Below are 24,328 nucleotides of genomic sequence, written 5' to 3'. Positions count from 1 at the left end.
AAGTTAGTGCTGTCATAATGCAAAAAGGAATGTTTAATATGCAATTTTATATATCTTATTGTGGTACTAAAAAGACATTTGTTACTTCTAGACAGCTAATCACATGGCTGTACTCACATGGGTGGTGCTTTCTGATCCATTCTAGGCAATCAAATGCCACCTTTTTAGGCTTTTTCGGTAATACATAGTATTTCAGATTATGTCTGTTAAAGCTCATGCTAAACCTAAAAAAGCCCCAAACATAAAATTTAGTTATTATGAGAAAATATGACTTTAGGTATTGTTATAGACTACATGTGTCCCCCTAAAATCCTAACCCCCAATGTGATGGTATTAGGAGTTGGAGCCTCCGGGAGATAATTAGGTCATGAGGGGTGGAGTTATGAATGAGATAAGTGCTCAAAAATAAGTAGAGACCTTGCTGGCTCTCCCCACCCGCATATGTCAGTATACAAAGAGAATACTATCACTTGCAAACCAGGAAGAGGGACTTCATCTGACATGGGATCTGCCAGCATCTTGATCTTGGACTTCCTGGCTTTCAGAACCAAGAGAAATAAATTTCTGTTGTTTAAGCCACCCAGTCTACAGTATTCTGTCATAGCAGCCCAAGCTAATATCAAGTAGGTTTTTTTTGTTTTTTGTTTTTTTTTTTGAGACAGAGTCTCACTCTGTCGCCCAGGCTGGAGTGCAGTGGCACAATCTTGGCTCACTACAACCTCTGCCGGCTGGGTTCAAGCCATTCTCCTGCCTCAGCCTCCCAAGTAGCTGGGATTATGGATGCCCACCATCGCGCCCAGCTAATTTTTGTATTTTTAGTAGAGACAGAGTTTCACCATGTTGGCCAGGCTGGTCTCGAACTCCTGACCTCAAGCAATCCACTTGCCTTGGCCTCCCAAAGTGCTGGGATTACAGGCATGAGCCAGCGGGCCCAGCCTACCAAGTAGTCTTAAGTTGAATATTGTCACTAGCAGCTTACACAATAGAACACTGAAATGGAAGTAAGGCTAAGGGTTAAAGAAAAGAATGGTGATAAAGAGGGAATGTTTATGGGACTAGATGACAAAAAATTAGGATTGTGGAAGAGAAAACATATAGAAAGACAAAGTAAGTCAGGAGCCCAGTCTCTTGACTCCAAGATGAGGCTGACTAAAAGCAGAGATGGTTAGAACATTATTTAAAATATTAAGGAAATCATACAGGAAATATACATATTTTTAGGCCATCAATGTTCCCAAATTTTGACCAGGTACTCAAGCTCATCCAACCCGCAGCCCACGGGCCACATGCAGCCCAGGATGGTTTTGAATGTGGTCCAACACAAATTCATAAGCTCTCTTAAAACAGTGAGATTTTTTGTGATTCTTTTATAAAGCTCATCAGCTATTGTTACTGTTAGTGTATTATTATTTTTTTGAGAGGGAGTCTCACGCTTGTCACCCAGGCTGGAGTGCAAGGGTGTGATCTTGGCTCACTGCAACCTCCACCTCCTGGGTTCAAGCAATTCTCCTGCCTCAGCCTCCTGAATAGCTGGAATTACAGGTGCCCGCCACCACGCCCAGCTCATTTTTGTTATTTTTAGTAGAGATGGGGTTTCACCATGTTGGCCAGGCTGGTCTCGAACTCCTGACCTCAGGTGATCTGCCCACCTTGGCCTCTCAAAGTGCTGGGATTACAGGTGTGAGCCACCACACCCGGCCAGTTAGTGTATTTTATGTGTGGTCCAAGACAATCGTTCTTCTTCCAATATGGCCCAGGGAAGCCAAAAGATTGGACACCCCGGGATACATAAAGAGCTAACTGCAGGACAGCAGGAGTTAAAGCCCTACTGATCACGGTCACTTTATTTTTGTTCTTGGCCCCAAATAAAATGTGGCTGACTCTGAGACAGATGTGCTCCTCCTCTTCCTCTGGTCTACCATTCTTGCCCCATTTCCTCCCTCCCACTTCCTCAGTGAGCTTGTTCTCTCCATTATCTCCTCTCTTGTCTTTTCAGTCTGTTCTGTGAATTTTTCTTCTGTCTCTGAATACGTTCTAGGACCACCCTTTCCAAGAAAAGCCTCTGTTGACCCTCTGTTCTAATCAACCTCTCTCTTTTCCTCCAATGGCAAGTTTCTCAGAAGATACTTATGTTCCCAACCAACTAACTATACATTCAATTTCAATTATCATTATTTTCTATTCTCAATTTTGCCTCTATCATTCTGCCAATTTTTTTTTTCAAGGCTTTTAAAACTAAAGAAAGGTGACAGAATTGTTATAGGGTCCTGCCCTCCAGGTACCCCCATTGCTCCACATTTCAATTATGTCCAGCCCACAGAAGGAGAGAGAACACTGTGGAACATGGTAAGGATAGAGCACAAAGACATCTCCATGCCTGGGTAGACAGAAGAAAAGACCATAAACTGCAGTAACCTGTGTCGCGGGGACTGCCTGTATACAGGATCAGAGGAAGAAAAGATGAGGAATAAAACCACTGGCTTTCTGTTTTTTTATCTAAATCCAACTAGATGGGCCCACGCAATAGGCAGAAGTGATTTTGCTGCATTTGGTATATGCAAAGATTGGTCTTCTTTCAGACTTTGCTCTCTCTGGCCTCTCTGTCTACTTTTTTTTTTTTCTTTTTTTTTTTTTGAGACAATCTCGCTCTATCCCCCAGACTGGAGTGCAGCAGTGCGATCTCGGCTCACTGCAACCTCTGCCTCCCAGGTTCAAGTGATTCTCCTGCCTCAGCCTCCCGAGTAGCTGGGACTACAGGCACCCACCACCACGCCCGTCTAATTTTTTGTATTTTTAGTAGAGATGGGGTTTCGCCATGTTGGCCAGGCTGGTCTTGAACTCTTGACCTCAGGTGATCCTCCCGCCTCAGCCTCCCAAAGTGCTGGGATTACAGTCATGAGCCACCGCGCCTGGCCTGTATTCTACACTGTTGCTACCCTTACTGAAAATTCTCTTGTCTTACAACTTTATATTCCCATGGGATTTTCTCCCTTGCATCACTGGTTTCTCCACTTCCGCCTCTTCTTCCTTCGCTCACTCCTTAAGTGAGAATCACCCCATAGACATCTGGCTCTCTTCTCTTACATTATCTCCTTCAGCACTCTCACTGCTTTAAACAGCACCCAAATTTCAGTCCCATGTGTCCCAGCTTTTGCCCTCACCTTAGACCTCTTTTCAGAGTTCTAAACCACATTTCAATATCTTTTTAGACCAGTGGTCTAAAATTGGGATGCATACACTCCTAGGGGTTCACAAAGACTTTCTGTGTATACATGAGCAAAGATCATCTTAAACAAATTCAGACCCTCAATTTTCACATCCCTTGGTTTCCCATGGGGGATTGGTTCTAGGGCCTCCTCGGATACCTAAATCCAAGGATGCTCAAGTCCCTGATATAAAATGGTGTAGTATATGTATATAACCGATGCACATCCTCCTGTACACTTTAAACCATCTCTAGATTACTTATAATACTCAATACAATGTATTAAATAAATGCCATGTAAATAGTTGCTACACTGTACTGTCAGTAACTATGTGACATTTTCCTTCTGTCCTGGAGGGAGGATACAGCAGAGTATGCCTACACATCACTTCATTCATGTGGACACAGCATAGCGCTTGGTGCTCAGCAAATTCAAATCTTGCTTTTTGAAACTTTCAGAAACTATTTTTCTTTCAAATGTTTTTGATATACAGTTGGGTGAATCTGCAGATGCAGAAACTGCAGATACGAAGGGCTGGCTGTCCTTTTTCATAAGACTGATCTGAGAATGCTCCCACAGACAAGACATCCTGGCCAGGGGCGGTGGCTCACATCAATAATCTCAACATTTTGGAAGGCCAAGGCAGGAGGATCACTTGAGCCCAGGAATTCAAGACCAGTTGGGCAACAAAGTGAGACCCTTGTCTCTATTTAAAAAAAAGACATCCTGGACAGGCGCGGTGGCTCACGCCTGTAATCCCAGCACTTTGGGAGGCCAAGGCGGGCGGATCATGAGATCTGGAGTTTGAAACCAGCCTAACCAACATGGTGAAACCCTGTCTCTACTAAAAATACAAAAACTAGCCAGGCATGGTGGCACGTGCCTGTAATTCCAGCTACTCAGGAGGCTGAGGCAGGAGAATCGCTTGAACCTGAGAGGCGGAGGTTGCAGTGAGCCGACATCACACCACTGCACTCCAGCCTGGGTGAAGAGTGAGACTCTGTCTAAAAAGAAAAAAAAAAAAAAAAAAAGACATCCTGCTTGTTTCGCCTTTCCCATTTTTCCCTTTTACAATTGCCTCACTTCCTGAAAACAAACAAACCAATCCTACTTTTCATCCATTCTGAATTTTACCACTGTGCACTGTTCCAGGATGTAAAAACCTCCAGGACACCAAACAAAGCAAACTGAAAAATAGTATGAGTGTAGGTGAAATTTTCTTTAATTGAAGCACTAGAAATCCTTGGTAGGAGGGCCTCATATCTTTAGGTGTTTTACTTATTTCTGTTAAGGGTGAAGAATAACTAGGAAAAAAGTATTTTGGCCCTTATTAGGATGTTCTGATTTCAGATATACTGAGAATAAGGTGGTGGGAATGAAGATGACCTTCACTTTATGATGTTGTTTCTTTCATCTCTATAATCACAGAATGCATTACCCTGAAAGTCTTTGAGACTACCGTTAAACAATACTTTGATACCACCACTCTTATGACAGCATTTCTTTGCAAAAAACTCCTAGAGTCCTTTTAGTGCTTGAAAACGCAGAATGTGTAGCAGATTGTGGCAAAAAAGGTAGTAGATTTAAGAATTGTCTAGGAATACAAATGATGAAGAAAATCTTAAAATGCATTTGAGTTGATTTGGGCTTAAGTTGGAAACGGTGCATGAGTCTCCCCACTGATAGGAATGCTATGGTGACTGGGCATAATAATGGCCTTATTGCTTTTTCCCACATTAAAAAAAATATTTATTTTCAGAAAAGTGTTTTATTAATTTAAAAAATCTTTGGGTCAAAAAGAGAGACAAAAACAAGTGTTGGTGAGGATATGAAAAAATTAGAACCCTCATACATCGCTAGTGAAAATGTAAAATGGCACAGCCACTTTGGAAAACAGTGCGACGGTTCTTTTTTAAAACGTTAAACATAGGCTGGGCACGGTGGCTCATGTCTGTAATTCCAGCACTTTGGGAGGCTGAGGTGGGCGGATCACGAGGTCAGGAGTTCAAGACCAGCCTGGCCAATATGGGGAAACCCCCATCTCTACTAAAAATACGAAAATTAGCTGGGCATGGTGGCGCACACCTGTAGTCTCAGCTACTCAGGAGGCTGAGGCAGAAGAATCACTTGAACCTGGGAGGTGGAGGTTGCAGTGAGCCAAGATCGCACCACTGCACTCCAGCCTGGGCTACAGAGTGAGACTCCGTCTCAAAAAAAAAAAAAAAAAAAAGAAAAGGTTAAACATAGAGTTACTATATGACCCAATAATTTCACTGCTGGGCATATACCTAAGAGAAATGAAAACATATGTCCACACAAAAATTTATACATGTATGATTATACCAGCATTATTCATAATAGTAAAAAATAAAAATGGAAACAACCCAATAACAACTGATGAATAAAATGTCATATACGTATACAATGGAATATTATTCACCAATAAACCGTGAAAACATTATGCTAAGTAGACAGTCACAAAAAGATCACATATTGGATGATTCTATTTACACGAGATACCCAGAGTAGGCAAATCTATACATAGAAAGTAGATTAGTGGTTGCCTAGGGCTGGCAGGATGGGGATGTGAGGGGAAAAGGAGATTGAACTGCAATGGGCATGGGTGTTTTTGGAGGGTGATGAAATGTTCTAAAACTCTGGCAATGGTTGTACAATTCTGAATATACTAAAAACTTTGAATTGTACTTTTTAAATATGGGAATTGTATGGTATGTGGATTATACCGCAACAAAGCTGTTACTAAAAACATCTGGCACATAATCTGAATTTCTTAAAATTTGTAGACACAATTGAAAAAGCTCAGAACTGTTTACCAGTTAATTTAGTCAAACAAATTACTTTTACTAAAAATAATAAAAATGACATGAGATTAGAACATAAAGTTGTAGATCACGAATCCAATTAAAACCAAGACAACTATCTCTACTGCAAAAGGACTGTGGGTAACTAACTGAAAGCAATATTTACACAATTTGTTATAATGAAAAAGTTAATAGACCCTTGGAGTTTATTACATGTAACAAATCTTACTCTGCCTGTTGGAAAATAAGATGTTTGGAATTACCAAATATCTAGTTACAGACAGTTCCCATCAGCTGATAAATGGATAAATAAAATGCAAAATACTCATACACTGCAATATTATTCAGCTATAAAAATGAATGAAGTACTTACTGACCAATGCTACAACACGGATGACCCTTGAAAACTATGCTCAGTGAAAGAAGCCGGGCACAAACAAGAGGGAGAAGATGGGGAGCAGCTGCTAATGGGTACCAGGTTTCTCGCTGGGGTGATAAAAATGCTCTAAACTTAGATATTGGGGATGGTTGTACAATTCTGTGAAAATACAGAAAAAAAGCAACCCACTAAATTGTACCCTTTAAATGGATGAATTTTATAGTGTGTGAATTACATTTTAATAAAGTTTTCTTAAAAGTTAGATTCTACTGTTTCTTGTCTAAGGTTCTGCTGCATATTACCATTAAAATGGTAAATATTATCCTGTCTGGGGTGTCAAACTCATGTCTTTTCAAAGTGTTGTGTGAGGAAACAAAGTCAATTAGAGCTCAGCTTGTTGCTTTTGGAATTGACAATAGTTGTCATGGGATGTGTACTAAATAGTTTATGTGAATTGAAAAATGAGGCCAGGTGCAGTGGCTCACGCCTCTAATCCCAGCACTTTCAGAGGCCGAGGCGGGCAGATCACCTGAGGTCAGGAGTTCAAGACCAGCCTGCGCAATATGGTGAAACCCTGTCTCTACCAGAAATACAAAAAATTAGCTGGGCATGGTGGCGGGCGCTTGTAATCCCAGCTACTTGGGAGGCTGAGGCAGGAGAATCACTTGAACCCCGGAGGTGGAGGTTGCGGTGAGCTACTGTACTCCAGCCTGGGCAACAAGAGTGAAACTCCATTCCCCCCACCCCCCTCAAAAAAGAAAAGGAAAATGAAGCCAGCCAGGCATGGTAGTATGTGCCTGTAGTCCCAGCTACTCAGGAGGCTAGGGCAGGAACATCACTTAAGCCCAGGAGTTCAAGACCAGCCTGGGCAACATAGTGAGAGTAAGACCCCATCTCCAAAACAAAAACAAAAACAAAACAAAACAAAACAAAACAAAACCCACAAAGAAAAGAAGTCTAATTTAGCAATAAAGACTGGCTTTACCAATTAGGTTATATGGTGGTCATTTCCCATTTTTGGAAAGAGCTAATCTATAGCCACAGTTTTGACAAAACTCTATTTAAAAGTATGTCACACAATATGGTTGGGAATGGTGGCTCACGCCTGTAATCCCAGCACTTTGGGAGGCCGGGGCAGGCAGATCCTTTGAGCTCAGGAGTTCGAGACCAGTCTGGGCAACATGGTGAAACTCCGTCTCTACGAAAAAAACAACACAAACAAAAAACATAAAAATTAGCCAGGCATGGTGGTGCACGCCTGTAGTCCTGGCTACTTGGCGGGTTGAGGCAGGAGGATAAATTGAGCCTGGGAGGCAGAGGTTGCAGTGAGCCGAGATCGCACCACTGTACTTATTCCATCCTGGGTGAAAGATTGGGACCCTGTCTCAAAAAACAACAAAAAAGTTATTAGAAAAGCGTATCACACAATAAAAGTATTTTGTCAAAAATATCATATTGGAAAGGTATACTGAAACTAACAGTATTTTGATTTCCCCAACTCTTCCATACATATTGGATACAGGGAACAAGATTCTTGTTGAAAGAATAATAAGACTACTTAATAGTCATTAGGTAAGTATTGGTAAAGCTTTTTTTTAGGGTATTTTTCCTAGAAAAAGTAAAGTGAATAACGATTGATCTTGCTTATTTTCCCAGAGAGTTTCCATTTCTTTGCTTACCACAAATTTGAAAGACCTAATTGAGTTGTCAATTGACAGATAATTAAAAATAATTTTTGATGACTGATCATTACGTAACCTTGGCATATACATCAGAAGGAATTCAAATAATTGTTACAGCTACAAAAAATGCCTTCCATTCCCATCTACATGTTTATGTGAGCAATATTTCTTAGTGCTTACATCCATAAAAATAAGAAATATAAATGGACCCAATTCGTCCAGATATGTCAACTAAGTGAACAACAAAAGTCCTAGCTGAGTGTGGACCTGTAGTCCACACTATTTAGAAGATTAAGGTGGGAGGATCACTTGAGGCCAGGAATTCCAGACTAATCCGAACAATATAACGAGACCTCATCTCTTAAACAAACAAACAAACAAACAAAAGGCCTATCTCATTAAGAGATACATTCTCAATCAAAATGTATGCTTATGGCCGGGCGTGGTGGCTCAAGTAATCCCAGCACTTTGGGAGGCTGGGGCGGGTGGATCACCTGAGGTCAGGAGTTTGAGACCAGCCTGGCCAACATGGTGAAACCCCGTCTCTACTAAAAATAGAAAAATTAGCCGGGCATGGCGGCAAGTGCCTGTAGTCCCAGCTACTCAGGAGGCTGAGGCGGGAGAATCACTTGAACTCGGGAGGTGGAGATTGCAGAGATCGTGTCATTGCACTCCAGCCTGGGCGACAAGAGCGAAACTTGGTCTAAAACACACACACACACACACACACACACACACACACACACACACACACACATATATATAAAATAAAAACACACACATATATAATACATATATATTATATATATATTTAAAACATATATGTATATATGCAGGAGGTACATAGTTTTCCAGGATTTTTTCAGGAAGTACATGTGACCAAAGAAGGTATGAAGATGGCTATCGTGGTCATCCACTCATCCCTTAAACATCCCAGGCATCATGCATCTAAAATCAAATTTATTACTCATCTTCCTTCCTCCGTTCCATTTATGGTCAATGGTTCTAGGCACCTGCCCCAGGAACTAGTATAAACTTCAACTGTATCCACTTTTCTCATTCCATTTAGTTACCATTCCTGCCCTCTCTCTTGACTCTGTTTCTTCCTTCCACTTCTGCTGTTTCCACCAGCATCATCTCTCCTCAATGACTGCAACAGGCAATAGGTTCCTGAAGGGCTGCTCTACCTCTAACTTTCTGTTCTCTCACTCATCCTCTCCTCTATTCTCTTACCAGGGTTATCATTCATCCACACAGTTCAGATCAAGCCACTTCCCAGGTTAAAGTGCCAAAAGAATAAAGTCCAAACATTTTACCATCGTTATATGCAAGACCCTCCACGATCTGGCCTCAAGCCACCTTGTCAGGGTCATCCCTTCTCTATGTTTCTCCACTTATCCAATGGATTATTCACCATTCCTTGGGCCTGACCTGTACTTTTTTTTTTTTTTTTTTTTTGGCTGGGGTGTAGTGGCATGATCTCAGCTCACTGCAACCTCCGCTTTCTGGTTTCAAGCAATTCTCCTGTCTCAGCCTCCCGAGTAGCTGCGGCTATAGGTGCATGCCACCACGCCCGGCTAATTTTTGTATTTTTAGTAGAGATGGGGTTTCACCATGTTGGCCAGGCTGGTCTCCAACTCCTGACCTCAGGTGATCCACCCGCCTTGGCCACCCAAAGTGCTGGGATTACAGGCATGAGCCACCGAGCCTGGCCTGACCTGTACTTTTATAACAGAAACTTCAGCCCTGAATTTTCACTCTTTGCCTGCTAAAATGCCATTCACCTACCACTTCATATAGCTGTAATAAAAAAAGACAGTAACAAGTGTTGATGAGCATGTGGAAAAACTGCAACCCCCATACACTGCTGAAGGTAATATAAAATGATGGAGGCGGTCGGGTGCAGTGGCTCACACCTATAAGCCCAGCACTTTGGGAGGTCGAGACGGGTGGATCACCTGAGGTCAGGAGTTTGAGAACAGCCTGGCCAACATGGTGAAACCCCATCTCTACTAAAAATACAAAATTAGAAAAATACAAAAATACAAAAATAGTCCCAGCTACTCAGGAGGCTGAGGCAGGAGAATCGCTTGAACCCAGGAGGTGGAGGTTGCAGTGAGCCGAGATTGCACCACTGCACTCCAGCCTGGGTGACACAGTGAGACTCCGCCTCAAAAAAAAAAAAAAAAAAAGATGGAGGCACTTTGAAAACTTAGTTTAGTAGTCCTGAATTGAAAAGGTTAATCATACAGTTACCACAGACCCAGCAACCCAAGAGAAATAAAACTGATGACCACAGAACAACTTCTACACAAATGTTCACAGCAGCATTATTCAAAAAAACCAAAACATTGAAACAGCTTGAACATCCATCAAATGATGAATGGGTAAATAAAACAGAAAATAGGATCCATAAAATGGAATATTATCTGAAAATAGAAAGGAATGAATACTGAAACAGGCTACAACATGGAGGAACCTTAAAAACATGCTCAGTGAAAGAAGTCAGTCACAAAAGGCCACATGTTATGTGATTCCATTTATATGAAATGTCCAGAATAGGCGCAAATCTATGGAGACAGAAAGTAGATGAGGGGTTGCCTAAGAATGGGGAAAGTGAGAAAGTAGGAATTGACTGCTAATGGGTATACTCTCCCTTTCAACAGAGACAAAAATGTTCTAAAATTAGATAATGGTGATGGCTGCACAACCTTATAAACTAAAAAAAAAAAAAAAAAAAGGCCATTGAAGTGTCAACTTTAGGTGAATTTTATGGTATGTAAATTTTATTTCAATACAGCTGTTTAAGCCTTTTGTTGTTTGTTTGTTTTTCAGATGGAGTCTTGCTCTATCACCCAGGCTGGAGTGCAGTGGTATGATCTTGGATCACTGCAACCTCTGCCTCCCAGGTACAACCAATTTTCCTGCCTCAGCCTTTCAAGTAGCTGGTATTACAGGCGCCCACCACCACGCCTGGTTAATTTTTATATTTTTAGTAGAGATGGGGTTTCAACATGTTGGCCAGGCTGGTCTTCAACTCCTGACCTCAGGTGATCCGTCTCCCTTGGCCTCCCAAAGTGCTGGGATTACAGCTGTGAGCCACTGCGCTCGGCTGCTGTCTACGCTTTTATCTTTTTTTTTTTTTTTTTTTTTTTTGAGACAGTCTCGCTCTTGTTGCCCAGGCTGGGGTGCAGTGGTGCGATCTCGGCTTACTGCAACCTCCGCCTCCCGGGTTCAAGTGATTCTCCTGCCTCAGCCTCCCCAGTAGCTGGGATTACAGGTATGCACCACCAGGCCCGGCTAGTTTTGCATTTTTAGTAGAGACGGGGTTTCTCCTTGTTGGTCAGTCTGGTCTTGAACTCGTGACCTCAGGTGATCCGCCCACCTCGGCCTCCCAAAGTGCTGGGATTACAGGTGTGAGTCACCATGCCCAGCCTATGCTTTTAAATAAACTACTCCTCCTACAATGCCCAGTGCCTTTACAAAACTTGATCTGACCCCTCCTCGTAACAGCTGTTACTGGGGGTTCTAGCTTATCTTGTCTTCTTCAGTTCCTGCAGCTGTAATTTACATCTCAAATCACTGCTTTCTTCTTTCTGCAATTTGACCTAGTATTTAAAGGATTCTGAAACCAGCTATCCGGGGTTTTCAGTTCTCACTCCAACCCTTGCTAGGCATATGAAGTTATATAATCTCTTTGTGCCTCAATTTCCTCACCTGTGGAATGAGGAAAATAGGAGTACCTACCTTGCTTTTGTGTGGACAAGGAGGTTAATACACATAAAATGACAACAGTGCCTGGCACACTGAGTAGGCTGGATATGTAAGTGTTAGCTATTATTAGTGTTCTATTATAGTTAACTCTATGTGCCTGTCTCTTTGCTCTCTTCCAGTTTATATTTTAAGGCCCTAAGGAAATGGAATAAAGCCTTTTTTGTGTGCCTTGTATTTCCCAAAGAGGAAGAATATTATTACAGACTGGCAGGAGGAGAGCAGCACAGGGGCTGTGGCTTCAATCTTAGGAATACCTGACTTCGCCAGGGCCACGACATAGCAGCAGTTGAGCAAATTTAATCCAAACCAGGGCCTATTGGCAGAAAAGATCAGGAAACAAGAGTCCCAGAAAGTATTCCTTAAAATTTCCTACTTCCAAATGCAGAGAAGTGCCAAACACATTAAGGAGTCAACAGACATGCCTACATTTTTACATTTACCCAAATTCCTTCACATTTTTCATTTATTGATTATTACTGAGTGCCAATTATGTACCAAGTGCTGGAGACTGGAAATCCACAAGCTTGCTTTCCCAGGCAGATCTCTTCCCCACAGTACTAAGAAAACAGATTCAAGGTGCCTGCCTCTAAATAAATAAATAAATATGTACACTGTTTACTCAAACATAAATCACAAATCCTATACTTACAAAAAGCCATTCAAAAGGAAAAGAAATTTTTTTTATCATTTAACTATAGGCATTTGCCATTGATGTAACTGATCTAAAAGAACAGTAGATTACATCTGGCATAAGAGGACAGAAGAATCTCAGCACTTAGGAAGGCTGAGACGGGAGGACTGTTTAAGCCCAGGAGTTCGAGACCAGCTTGGGTAACATGGCAACATGGTAAGACCTGTCTCCAAAAAAAAAAAAAAAAAAAAAAAAAAATTATAGATCAATGTAGTACTTACAGAAGTACTTACTTGCAAATAGGTTATTTATTAGAATCTAAAGTATAATATGACATCCTTTTTTTTGTTTTTTGTTTTTGAGACAGAGCCTTACTCTGTCGCCCAGGCTGGAGTACAGTGGCGTGATCTTGGCTCACTGCAACCTCCGCCTCCTGGGTTCAAGCAATTCTCCTGCCTCAGCCTCCTGGGTGGCAGCGATTACAGGCACACGCCAGTAGGCCCGGCTAATTTTTGTATTTTTAGTAGAGATGGGGTATCGCCACGTTGGCCAGGCTGGTCTCAAACTCCTGACCTTAGGTGATCCACCTGCCTCGGCCTCCCAAAGTGCTGGGATTACAGGCATGAGACACTGCACCCAGCCTAATATGACATCTTAAATATAGCATTATAATGCATATCAATTATAGAAGCAAAATATTTTTCCCCAAATTTAATACAAATACTCCTCTGCAAGTGAGATTAAATTACAATATTCCATTCCAAACTTTGTGATCACACACACAAAATTCTGAGGACTCTAAAATCCTTGCACTTGAGTATGGTCATTAGTGCTATATAACAGTGCTACTAGCAATAAAATAATTCTAGGCTGGAACCAAACAACTTAAAGGCTGGAAGAAACCCAAAATGCTTGAATTCCTTGATTTAGATCAGATAATTTAGAAGCTGCCAGTTTAACCTGCAAAAGCTTTTGTAGCTATCTTAATCTCGTGACCCATTCATCTCCTTCGTAAGGAACCTTCAGTTCTTCTCATAACCCTCTAAGAGATACTGTTGCTGTTCTCACTGCTTATAATATTTATAGCACCAGCTTGTCTTTATTTTCAAATGAACAAAAGCTGTGCTTTAAAAATTCACCTCAATATCCAATTCAGTCATTACTCCTTCAGGCATACCACGTTAATGTTTACATCTGAAACGAAAGTGCACACTAATAAATCAGAAGAAAAAAATACTTTAACCTCGGCACACAACAGTTGTTAAATAAATATTTGCTGAGTGAATAAACCTACCAAAGAATCCATATCTCTACAAACTCAGGTAGAAGTATAAAATAATCCAGTACAGCCTAGATAAATATGTGGGGATTGGCCGGGCACGGTGGCTCACGCCTGTAATCCCAGCACTTTGGGAGGCCAAGGTGGGCGGATCATGAGGTCAGGAGATCGAGACCCTCCTGGCTAAGACAGTGAAACCCCGTCTCTACTAAAAATACAAAAAAAATTAGCCTGGTGTGGTGGCGGGCGCCTATAGTCCCAGCTACTCGGGAGGCTAAGGTGGGAGAATGGCGTGAACCCCGGGAGGCAGAACTTGGAGTGAGCCGAGATCAGGCCACTGCACTCTAGCCTGGGCGACAGAGCGAGACTCCGTCTCAAAAAAAAAAAAAAAAAAAAAAGTGGGGGTGGATTTCTTTTATAGTAGATTTTGTTACTGAAGAATTATGGATGTGGTGGCAACAAGAAGCATTTTGTTGTTGAGAAGAAAACAAAGTAAAAAAGCTATTCGACATAATATCTGGACTATTTTCAACATCCTGGATTCAATTGGGACCTTAGGGGGAAATGACAAAGCAGGGTCATCTTTCATTTCAAGAAGTATACTCTAGGATATATGGAAGCCAAAATTAGATAAGTAAAAATTAATTTATTACTGGGACTATACCAGGGATGATAGATATGGCATGCAATTTATCCCTACTTCCAAAGTAGGTACTGAAAAGGAGTTTTAATTTCAGTAAGTGAAGAAAAGCCCTAGGACTCTGGTTCCCAAACTCTGCTGCACATTGTAATCACTTGGGGATTTTTAAAAAAATACTGGCTCTCAGCCCCGAACGTTCTGATTTAGCTGCCATCGGGTTACAACTTGGGCATGGGGGTGGGGTGGGGGTGGGGTGGTGGCGTTAAAGCGCCACAGGTGATTCTAACATGTAGCAGCTCTGGCAGTCACTGCCCCAGGGTTCTCAAATACGTGACGTGCAACAACTTACACCTGAGGTCTGAGAATCTTCAGCTGAGTCAGGATGTCCTTCTGTACCCTGGGATTAGCTGTGGCCGTAAGAGCCATCACCGGAACAGAAGGAAACTTCTGGCGAAGCATATTCATTCTTTTGTAATCTTGACGAAAATCATGTCCCCACTAGTTGGAAAAAAAAATACTGCTTTTCAGACTACTTCGAGCTTCCTTCTATAAAAAGCCAACACTGCTCAATGTATTAAGAACTACCTTATTCTTCAGTAAAATAGGAGACTCATTCACTCAGTGTGGGTTTTTATTCAGTAAATACATATATTGTTGGTAGTATGTATTTATCGGTATTTCCGGATATAAAAAACAGTATTTACCTGACTGACACAATGTGCTTCATCAATAACAAAACGTGCCAAGAGCTTCCTCTCATAGAGATTCTCCAGAGTAGAAATGAGTCTGTTACTTGCACAGATCTAGGCCAGAAATATATTAGACATGTAAAAACACTGAAACACATCACCTTATGATTCTGTGGTCTTCAAATTCCATCACAACTTAAGCTGTATTAAAACCTCCATAAGGCCGGGTGCGGTGGCTCACGCCTGTAATCCCAGCACTTTGGGAAGCCGAGGTGGGTGGATCGTCCAAGGTCGGGAGTTTGTGACCAGCCTAACCAATGTGGTGAAACCCCACCTTTACTAAAAATACAAAATTAGCCGGGCGTGGTGGTGCATGCCTGTAATCCCAGCTACTCAGGAAGGCTGAGGCAAGAGAATCGCTTGAACTCGGGAGGTGGAGGTTGCAGTGAGCCGAGATCGTGCCACTGCACTCCAGCCTGGTAAAAATACCGAAACTCGGTCTCGAAAAAACAAAAACAAAAACATTTTGTCACCTCCATATAAAATTGGTTCTTATTTCAATCTATGAAGAGAACAGCAGAAGTAATAGAAAATAGCAGATCAAATTTTAGAATGTTCACCAACATTAAGCAAAGAGCTTATTTAGCAGGTTAGTGGTTCTCAAACTTTTGTCTGCTTCAAGACATCTGAGGGCCACCATACATTTACATTGGCAACAGGGTTACATATCTGGGTTATATGGATGCGTGTTGGCTGGGGGAAAAATTATATATTTTATAGCTCTCTTCATAACAAGGCCTAGAAGCAATGACATCTCAGTAGCAACGAGCACATGTAGCACTCACATCTTGACCGGCACATGTCAAAAGGACAGAGAAGCCAGCTTGAGAGAGATGTCTCACTGGTCACATGTAGGACAATTAGAACATCAAAATACTTGATAATTGAATGTAACTCATTGAATAAATTAAGAAGTCGAGTTCATGCTAGTATCAATAAATTTGTGGGCTGGGCACAGTGGCTCACGCTTGTAATCCCAGCACTTTGGGAGGCTGAGGTGGGCAGATCGCCTGAGGTCAGGAGTTTGAGACCAGCCTGGCCAAGATGGTAAAACCCCATCTCTACTAAAAATACAAAAATTAGCCAGGTATGGTGGCACACACCTGTATTCCTAGCTACTTGGGAGGCTGAGGCAGGAGAATCACTTGAACCCAGGTTGCAGTGAGCTGAGATTGCAGTGAGCCGAGCACTCCCGCCTGGGTGACAGAGTGAGACTCCACCTCAAAAAAAAAAGAAAAAAAAAGTGTAACCAACAGGAAAACTCTTCCTTATGGCAAAACACCAACTACATTTAAAAAATAATTTTATATCTATCACAGTAATAACTGATTTGGGGAAGAATCATCAATGGATACTAAAACTTGTGGGTAAAATTCTGATCACTAGTAGGGTATTTACATAGTCTCAAAGCAACCCACAACAGGATATCTACTAATTACAAAGGCCAAAAAGAAATGAGTAACTTTACAGCAGAGAAGTCTATCAGACACTACCACAACCAAGCGATCAGTTAACTAACATTGTCAGTAATGGGACGAATCGACATCAAGTGCCTCCTGACAGTGGGCATGAGAACATATCACTGTTTCTGTGATATTCAAGGAGTAACGGGAATCTAAGCAGGAGGAAGCAAGATAAACTCAAATTGAGGGACAATTCTGAAAACGACTGGCCTTCAAAAATGTCAAAATCACGAAAGATATTAAGAGAGAGAAACTGTTTACAAGATTACAGAGAAGCACAACGGAATGCATGCATGATCTGGGATTTTCTTTTGCTATAAAGGACATTATTGGGACAACTAGTGAAACGAGAATAAGGTTTACAGATTAAGTAATAGTACTGCATCAATGTACATCTCCTAATTTTGATCATTGTACTGAGGTTATATGAGAGAATACGTTGTTTTTAGGAAATGTACAGTGAAGTACTTAGGGCTTAAAAGGATACCATGTCTGCAATTTTCAATCAAATGTGTCAGGAAAATATATGCAGAGAGAGAATACAAAGCAATTATAGTAAAATATTACCATTTGGGGTTTCTGGATGAAAGTTGTATAAAAATTCTTTGCACTACGTATACAAAATTTTGTTAAAATCTTAAAAATATATGTATTCTAGTGGTCTTTAATATATTTTAAAATAATGATATCAATACAAACCTTTTCTGGAGTGACATATAGAAGTTTTATGATTGGGTCTTTTTTTGATAACTGGAGGTAAATATTTGTAGCTTCTGAGTCAGTCTTATCACCTGTCAGATATGTAGCTGGAATCTAAGTATAAAAGTAGTAAACAATTTCAATTTTATACATTAACCTGACAAAATTACATTTGTCCTTAGGTTTTATAAATATTTTATTAGTCACATATCAAACCTATCAAAGGAAATACATATCTCAATATAACAAGTATGTAAGTACATACATTTTAAAAAACCCTTATTAAGCGTAACTCAGGCAGGGCGTGGTGGCTCACGCCTGTAATTTCAGCATTTTGGGAGGCTGAGGCAGGTGGATCACTTGGGGTCAGGAGTTCAAGACTAGCATGGCCAACACGGAGAAACCCCATCTCTACTGAAAATACAAAAATTAGCCTGGCGTGGTGGCAGGTGCCTGTAATCCCAGCTACTCAGGAGGCTAAGGCAGGAAAATTGCTGGAGCTTGGGAGGCAGAGGTTGCAGTGAGCCAAGGTTGCACCACCGCACTCCAGCCTGGGCAACAGAACAAGACTGTCTTAAAACAAAACAAAACAAAACAAAAAAAAGCATAACACAAAATGGTCTTCTCATTATTTATTTCCTTTTCTTGCTTTATTTTTCATCTTTGTAAATAAGATAAATATGAATTTGGTATACAAGATATTCCAGTCCTACTGTATGGCATCTTTTTTTTAGATAAATGTATTTCAGGGTTTTAAAGATTAATGACAATGAAGGGGCCATAATATGACAAATGGTTGAACAATGGCTACCACCACTGCACTAAGACATTCTTTGGAAGAAAACCAAACTAGTGGTCTTATTGAGGGGTGGTGACTCATAACTCTTAAAACAGTTCTTTTTAATCACAATGTGATTGAGTCGGGGTCTCGCTTTCATCAAGGCTACATTGTAGTGGCATGATCATGACCCACTGCAGCCTCAAACTCCTGGGCTCTAGCGACCCTCTTCCCTCAGCTTCCTAAGCAGCTGGGACCACAGGTTTTCACCACCATGTCCAGCTTATTTTATTTTTCTGTAGAGAAAGTCTTGCTGTGTTGCCCAGGCTGGTCTTGAATTCTTGGCCTCAAGCAATCCTCCCACCTTTGCCTTCCAAGTCACTGGGATTACAGGCATGAGCCACCACCCCCACCTACATTGTGAAGAGTTAGGTAGAATGCATTCATTTACTTCCTTAAACTCAGCCATGAGAAAAAAAGATATATGCGTGCAGGCATGCATGTGTGTATGCACTTTAAGATACAAGGGAAAGAGAACTATGCCGACCTGGCAGTGCTGAAAAAAGAAATGATTTTCTATTAGTTAAAAAAATTTACATCAGCAAAAAATAGCATTGGTTAAAAGTTCTTACTAAGATACATTCTTGTAGAATAAAATCAGATTGAACTACAGGTTATCTGTATCAAATTTTCAGACTTCTGTTCAACTGCAAATTTAACTGCTGTGCTTTATTTTTTGCAAATCATGAACTATTTAATAAAAAGGTTATCCAGAGGACTGAAATTTAATTGTTTCTAAGGCGTGTTTTTATTCGTATTTTTATAACTTACATCCAAGGAAGTCAGCTTTTGGACTTGATCTACGATAAGTGATCTCAAGGGAGAAATGACAACAGTGACCCCAGGAGAAACACAGGCAGGGAGCTGGTAACACAAACTCTTACCACCTCCTGAAAGAGAACAATGAAAAAATATCTGTCAGGTTCTGTCTTGAGAGCATGAATGTAAAAGTTACAAAATAAATCATATCATTAATAGGACACCAAGGCATATTGTCCCTGGTGCCAACAATTTGCCATACTCAAATGACTCAAACTATTATATTTAGGCAATTTAAATAATGTGTAAAAATGATCTTTAAAAAAAAAGTGTTTTTTTTGTTTTTGTTTTTGTCTTTGAGACAGAGTCTCATTCTGTTGCCCAGGCTGGAGTGCAGTGGTGCCATCTGAGCTCACTACAATCTCCACCTCCCAGGTTCAAGCAATTGTCATGCCTTACCCTCCCCAGTAGCTAGGACTATAGGCATGCACCACCACACCCTGCTAATTTTTGTATTTTTAGTAGAGACATTGGCCAGGCTGGTCTTGAACTCCTGACCTCAGGTAATCCACCTGCCTCAGCCTCCCAAAGTGCTGGGATTATAGGCACAAGCCACTGCGCCCGGCCTAGGACATCTTATATAGACATATATAATAGCAAAGGCAAGAATTAGGGCAGGAAACTTAAAATGTAGTGGAATACAGTAAAGTTTTTATTTCTAGTAGTAGAAGAGTCTCTAAAAATGACACTAGGATTAAAATAATTACTTTCTATATAATGTTCATTTACTTTTATTATTTATAAATCCCATCACTTTGGGAGCCTGAGGCAGGTGGACTGCTTGAGCCCAGGGAATTTGAGATCAACTTGGGCAACACAGTGAGATCCCATCTCTACAAAAAATTTAAAAATTAGCCAGGTGTGGTGGCACATGCCTGTAGTCCCAGCTTCTTGGGAGGCTAACGTAGGGGGGATTGTTTGAACCCAGTTGAAGCTGCAGTGAGCTGTGATAGCACCACTGTATTCCAGCATGGGTGACAGATCAAGAGACCCTGTCTCAAAAATAATAAGAAATAAAAATAAAATAAACCTTATTTGGAATATTTACACACGCACTATATCTATATTATAATTATATATAATAGACATATTATATACAATACAATATACATATTATATATAATTATATATTATATATATCTCTCTCTCACAAGTGGTTGAAATTGGGGTGGAAGGACCTTAAAAATGCCCTCTTGAAACCCTAAAGGACAATGGGAAGCCCTGGAAAAAAAAAATCAATGGATTAGATCATTGCCAAGGTTTTTTCCAGTGTTATCGAGTTCTGAAACACCAAAATAGGGTTGAAAGGAAGGCACAGAGTGATTAATAAATTAATAAAAATTGAAATGCTGATTATTAAGCCAAGGCTATCTAAATCTAAAAACCAGGATGAAAAAGTTCAGATGCCCAGTCAACATTATACAATAATGACAGCACTAGCTAACTTGCTAAAGGTCACAAGTCAGGTGATAGACAGAGGGAGGACTACACATAGGTACTGAAACTGCAAATTCTCCTTGCGCTCTGCCCTGTTGATTTAATATTCTCATATGAATGACTATAAATCATTGAACAGCTGTCATAAGCTTTAACAGCACAATGAATGTCCTAGACTCTTTAAAGTGGGGCCAACACAATATCGTGCTAAATGATTTTCATTTAATCCTCATGCCACTCTGTGAACCAGGTACTTTACTGCTATCACCATTGCACACATGAGAAAATGGGCCCAGGGAGTAAAGTGCCTTGCATGTGGCCACACTGCTGTTGAGCAGCAGAGCTGTTCTTTAAGTCCAGGCCTTTGGTCCATAGCTGATGGACCACTATGCATATATGCATATATGATTTAACCACTATGCAACACCAGATTGTTGCAAATAAACTGCCAGAAATGGTCATGGTCTCTGACAGCGATTTTTCTGTTTGATTTCCAAAATTGCTTAGACTAGAAAAAAGAAAAATTCCCAAAGAAAAATTCTAGATCAGTTCAACACAATGAGCTTCGAGTTGAAAATCTTACAGGGCTATAAACTTCATGATGTCAACAACCAGAACAAAGGATATAAAGTAATATGCTTTCTCACTATGGTACGGGAGGTTTAAGAGGTCCCTAAATGATAGAAATACTGTGTAGGTGGTCTTTTTATTTCTATTAAAGAGCTTTCATTTAACATCTGCCAATGGATTCCTGCCAATTCACTTCTAAAAATACATACCAGTCGGCATCAGGATAAAACAGTCTTCACCAAGCAGTGCAGCATTGATCGCCTCTAGCTGATTAGTTCTAAAATTATGCAGGCCAAATTTTTTATGAAAAATCTTCATCATTTCCTTTGTATGAGGAAAACTAAGACTTTGGAAACGCTCATGTTTCAGATTTCTGGATGCTAAATTTTGTGCTGACTTGTCTAGGAAAATAATCAACGTTAAGAAAAATCAGTACATGAATACAGTGAAAGTACAGCTTTAGCATTTCCCTTGCCCTGCAGAATCACTGGCACACGTTTCCCTGCAGCACAGTTCTTAAACTCTTTACTGGCTTTCCTTCCCTACAAGTCTCAAAGCCACCAAAAACTTGCCAAAGGCCCAAATCAAGTATTTCCTTGACTTTTTCTACAGCACCTACCACTACTTTTATTCTTTCCTTCCTCTTCTCCCTTCCTCCAACCATGACCACCAAGACAATCATGGTTTTCTACTCACTTTAAATTCCCTTTCCTGGCTCTACTTCCTCCATCTGCCCCATAAATAGGGGAGGGAGTCTTTCAGATATTTGGGACTGGGCTCTGTAGACATTCTTTTTTGGAGCTTTCCTAGTCCTATGATCTTAAACATGACCCGTGTGCAGCAAATGCCTACACCTCTCTTAAGACCCAACTGACACCCTCCTAAGTTCCAGTCCTGCACACAGCTCCCGTTGTCTGCAAGACATTGGTACGTGAATGACTTACCAGCACTTTAACCTCTAGACTTAAACTAGCCCTTCTCAGCTTTTCTCCAAATCTGACTCTGCCTCCTGACTCCCCTGTTTGTGTTACTGGTGTCACAGTTTTCCCAGTCATCAGTGTCTGAAACCTTGGAGTCATCTGAGCTTCCTCAGGCTCTTCTTTCATAACATCTCTCACACGTGCCCCTGCTCTGCAGCCTGGCTGTCGCAACTCTGGTTCAGCACAGAGAACAAGAGGTACTCACGGAGCTCTGGCAGTTACGCTAACCCCAACACTCAACTGTCTCAAGATAATTGCAAACATCAAGTATGACACATTCTAACATGATACAAAAATAAATCCATTAATCGTTGTTTTAAAGGTCAGCAGCGTAACTGTAAGAACAACCTCCGTGGTATTAAGTCATCAATGGCAAAAATAGGGAGGGCTGTACTTTATAAACTTATTTCAGCTAAAAAATACTTTTGATAACTTTATAGGGTTGATGTAAGGTTTTAAAATTATTTTTGGCTTTTCTCCGGAGCCTTAACAGTGGCTAATTTCATTCCTCTCAAAACTTCTCTCTCACTAAGCTGTGAGCTCCAGGAGGGCAGGAACTACTTAGTATTTGTTATTCATCTTTAAATGATCAGCGCCCAACATAGCACATGGCATGCAGTGAGCCCTTAGGCCCAAAGAAGTAGTTTGACTGATTTAAGACACTCCTGACTTCATATCCTTTATAGACTACCCTATATTTTAACATTTTAACACATAAAACATGCTTCTCTACTTTGTATTAATCGATTCTCATCAGTACAGAATTCTAAAATACATTTTTAGCATGCGAATCCATTTTTGCTTTTGCCCATCCCAAAATCATTAAAAACTTGGCCCTCATGAGTTTATTGTTTTAGGAACTAAAAAATGTTAATTCAAAGGCACATCACATTTGTAATGACTTCAGAGCCGTACTACAATAGGTTATAATTACACATTTTATAAAACTATAGCTGCTATAGAGACAAAAGAGCAACTTGCTTTTGAAATTGTGATTTGTAATTCATATCATCAGTAGAAATTTGCATAGCAACAATGTTTTCAGGCAATGATGATTTGCTATGGTTTTTCTTATATAATTCCTATTTTGGGACAGTTTTGTTTTCATATAAGCATTCAATTTATTTTAAACTTACCAGGATAATTCTGAATTGACTCTGAGAAGTTTATATTTTGAGCAGTAGATGACACTGGAAGACAGTTTGTCTTGGCTGAGGAAAGTCTTTCTGATACTGATTTAATTGGCCGACCTTCCTTGATGGGTTGATAGGCAGCTGTGGAAGATTTGCTGGCTGCTAAATTATGCATTATGTCTTCCCAGTCATCATCATCATCAAAGTCATCTATGTCAAAATTATCAATATCATAGGAAGGTTGGGTTTCTCTTTCTAAGTCATTTATTGAAGCAGTATGTTTATTCTGATCTTTCACAGCAGTGCTTGTGAGAACATTTCCTGGGAAATAAGAGCTTTCATTTTTTTTTCCTAGTCTCGGTGTTTCAGCCCAGTTGCTACTTACAAAGGACTTCTGTAAATGGGTATTGAATAAAGGCCTTTCAAAAAGATTCTTCCTGGTGGCAGAGAATCCTGTCTTTCCTAGGGTGGTAGTCAGTAAACAGTCCCCAGGAGAAACAGAATTTGAGGGAAGGTGTGAAAAATTTAACTCCTTCATAGAATTCCCTGTAGGGCAGGAATCACCCTTTATAGGGCCATCAAGTGAATCAGGCCTGCATCTCCACATTGAGCCAAGAAGACTGGCATCACTTTTATTAAAATCTACTTCCGTTAGAAGTTTCCTTCTGAAGAGAGAAAAGAGAACAACGTATTAAATATAAGTAGTTTACTCTGGTAGGCCACAAAAGCAAATCTGTAGTTTTCATACCAAATAGAAATTGTAGCAAAATATGTTCGCTTTTTTCCCAATCTTAAAAACATGAATACGAATGTTAAAGGAGTGGTTTGAAAAGTAAACAAATCAAAAACATAGTGGCATGATGATCATCCTTATGCCATTTCCAGGCCAGAAAGCCTGAACATTTTGCCCTGTCCATTTTTCACTTAGAGTGGTAGAAATATAATCAGATATATTCCAGAAGGGGGAAAATTAAGATACCTTATGTTCCGCTGCTGAAGCAGTTCGTTCCCACAATCCAAAAGTTTCAGTTTATCATCAGGAATAGTATCAATTAATTTACAGATGTGCTCCATCACGTGAATAAGCTGCTGCTGTAAACTTATCTGTCTAGCTATAAAATAATTATGTTGTTAATATTTTTCTTTGAGAAAAAAAAAAAAGTCTTGGCTAGGCGTGGTGGCTCATGACTGTAATCCCAGCCCTTTGGGGAGGCCAAGGCAGAAGGA

General features: G+C 40.5%; 1 protein-coding gene across 3 annotated transcripts in view; it reads right to left on the bottom strand.

Annotated features, from left to right (window-relative positions):
* Positions 1–24,328, bottom strand: part of BLM (BLM RecQ like helicase) — a 101,025-nt gene that overhangs the window by 33,833 nt on the left and 42,864 nt on the right. For all 3 annotated transcript variants that reach the window (XM_003807720.5, XM_008959857.5, XM_055098850.2), the window contains 8 exons: positions 24,081–24,213; positions 23,105–23,766; positions 21,198–21,389; positions 18,934–19,052; positions 17,325–17,438; positions 15,118–15,216; positions 14,763–14,911; positions 118–224 (listed from right to left, as the gene is read on the bottom strand). In XM_003807720.5, coding sequence (XP_003807768.1) covers positions 118–224; positions 14,763–14,911; positions 15,118–15,216; positions 17,325–17,438; positions 18,934–19,052; positions 21,198–21,389; positions 23,105–23,766; positions 24,081–24,213 — 1,575 coding nt within the window. The remainder of the gene's footprint in view (positions 1–117; positions 225–14,762; positions 14,912–15,117; positions 15,217–17,324; positions 17,439–18,933; positions 19,053–21,197; positions 21,390–23,104; positions 23,767–24,080; positions 24,214–24,328) is intronic.

The sequence above is a fragment of the Pan paniscus genome, chromosome 16 (genome assembly GCF_029289425.2).
Source record: "Pan paniscus chromosome 16, NHGRI_mPanPan1-v2.0_pri, whole genome shotgun sequence".
In the NCBI taxonomy this organism is placed as follows: domain Eukaryota; kingdom Metazoa; phylum Chordata; class Mammalia; order Primates; family Hominidae; genus Pan; species Pan paniscus.
This window is presented reverse-complemented; position numbering and strand designations above follow the sequence as displayed.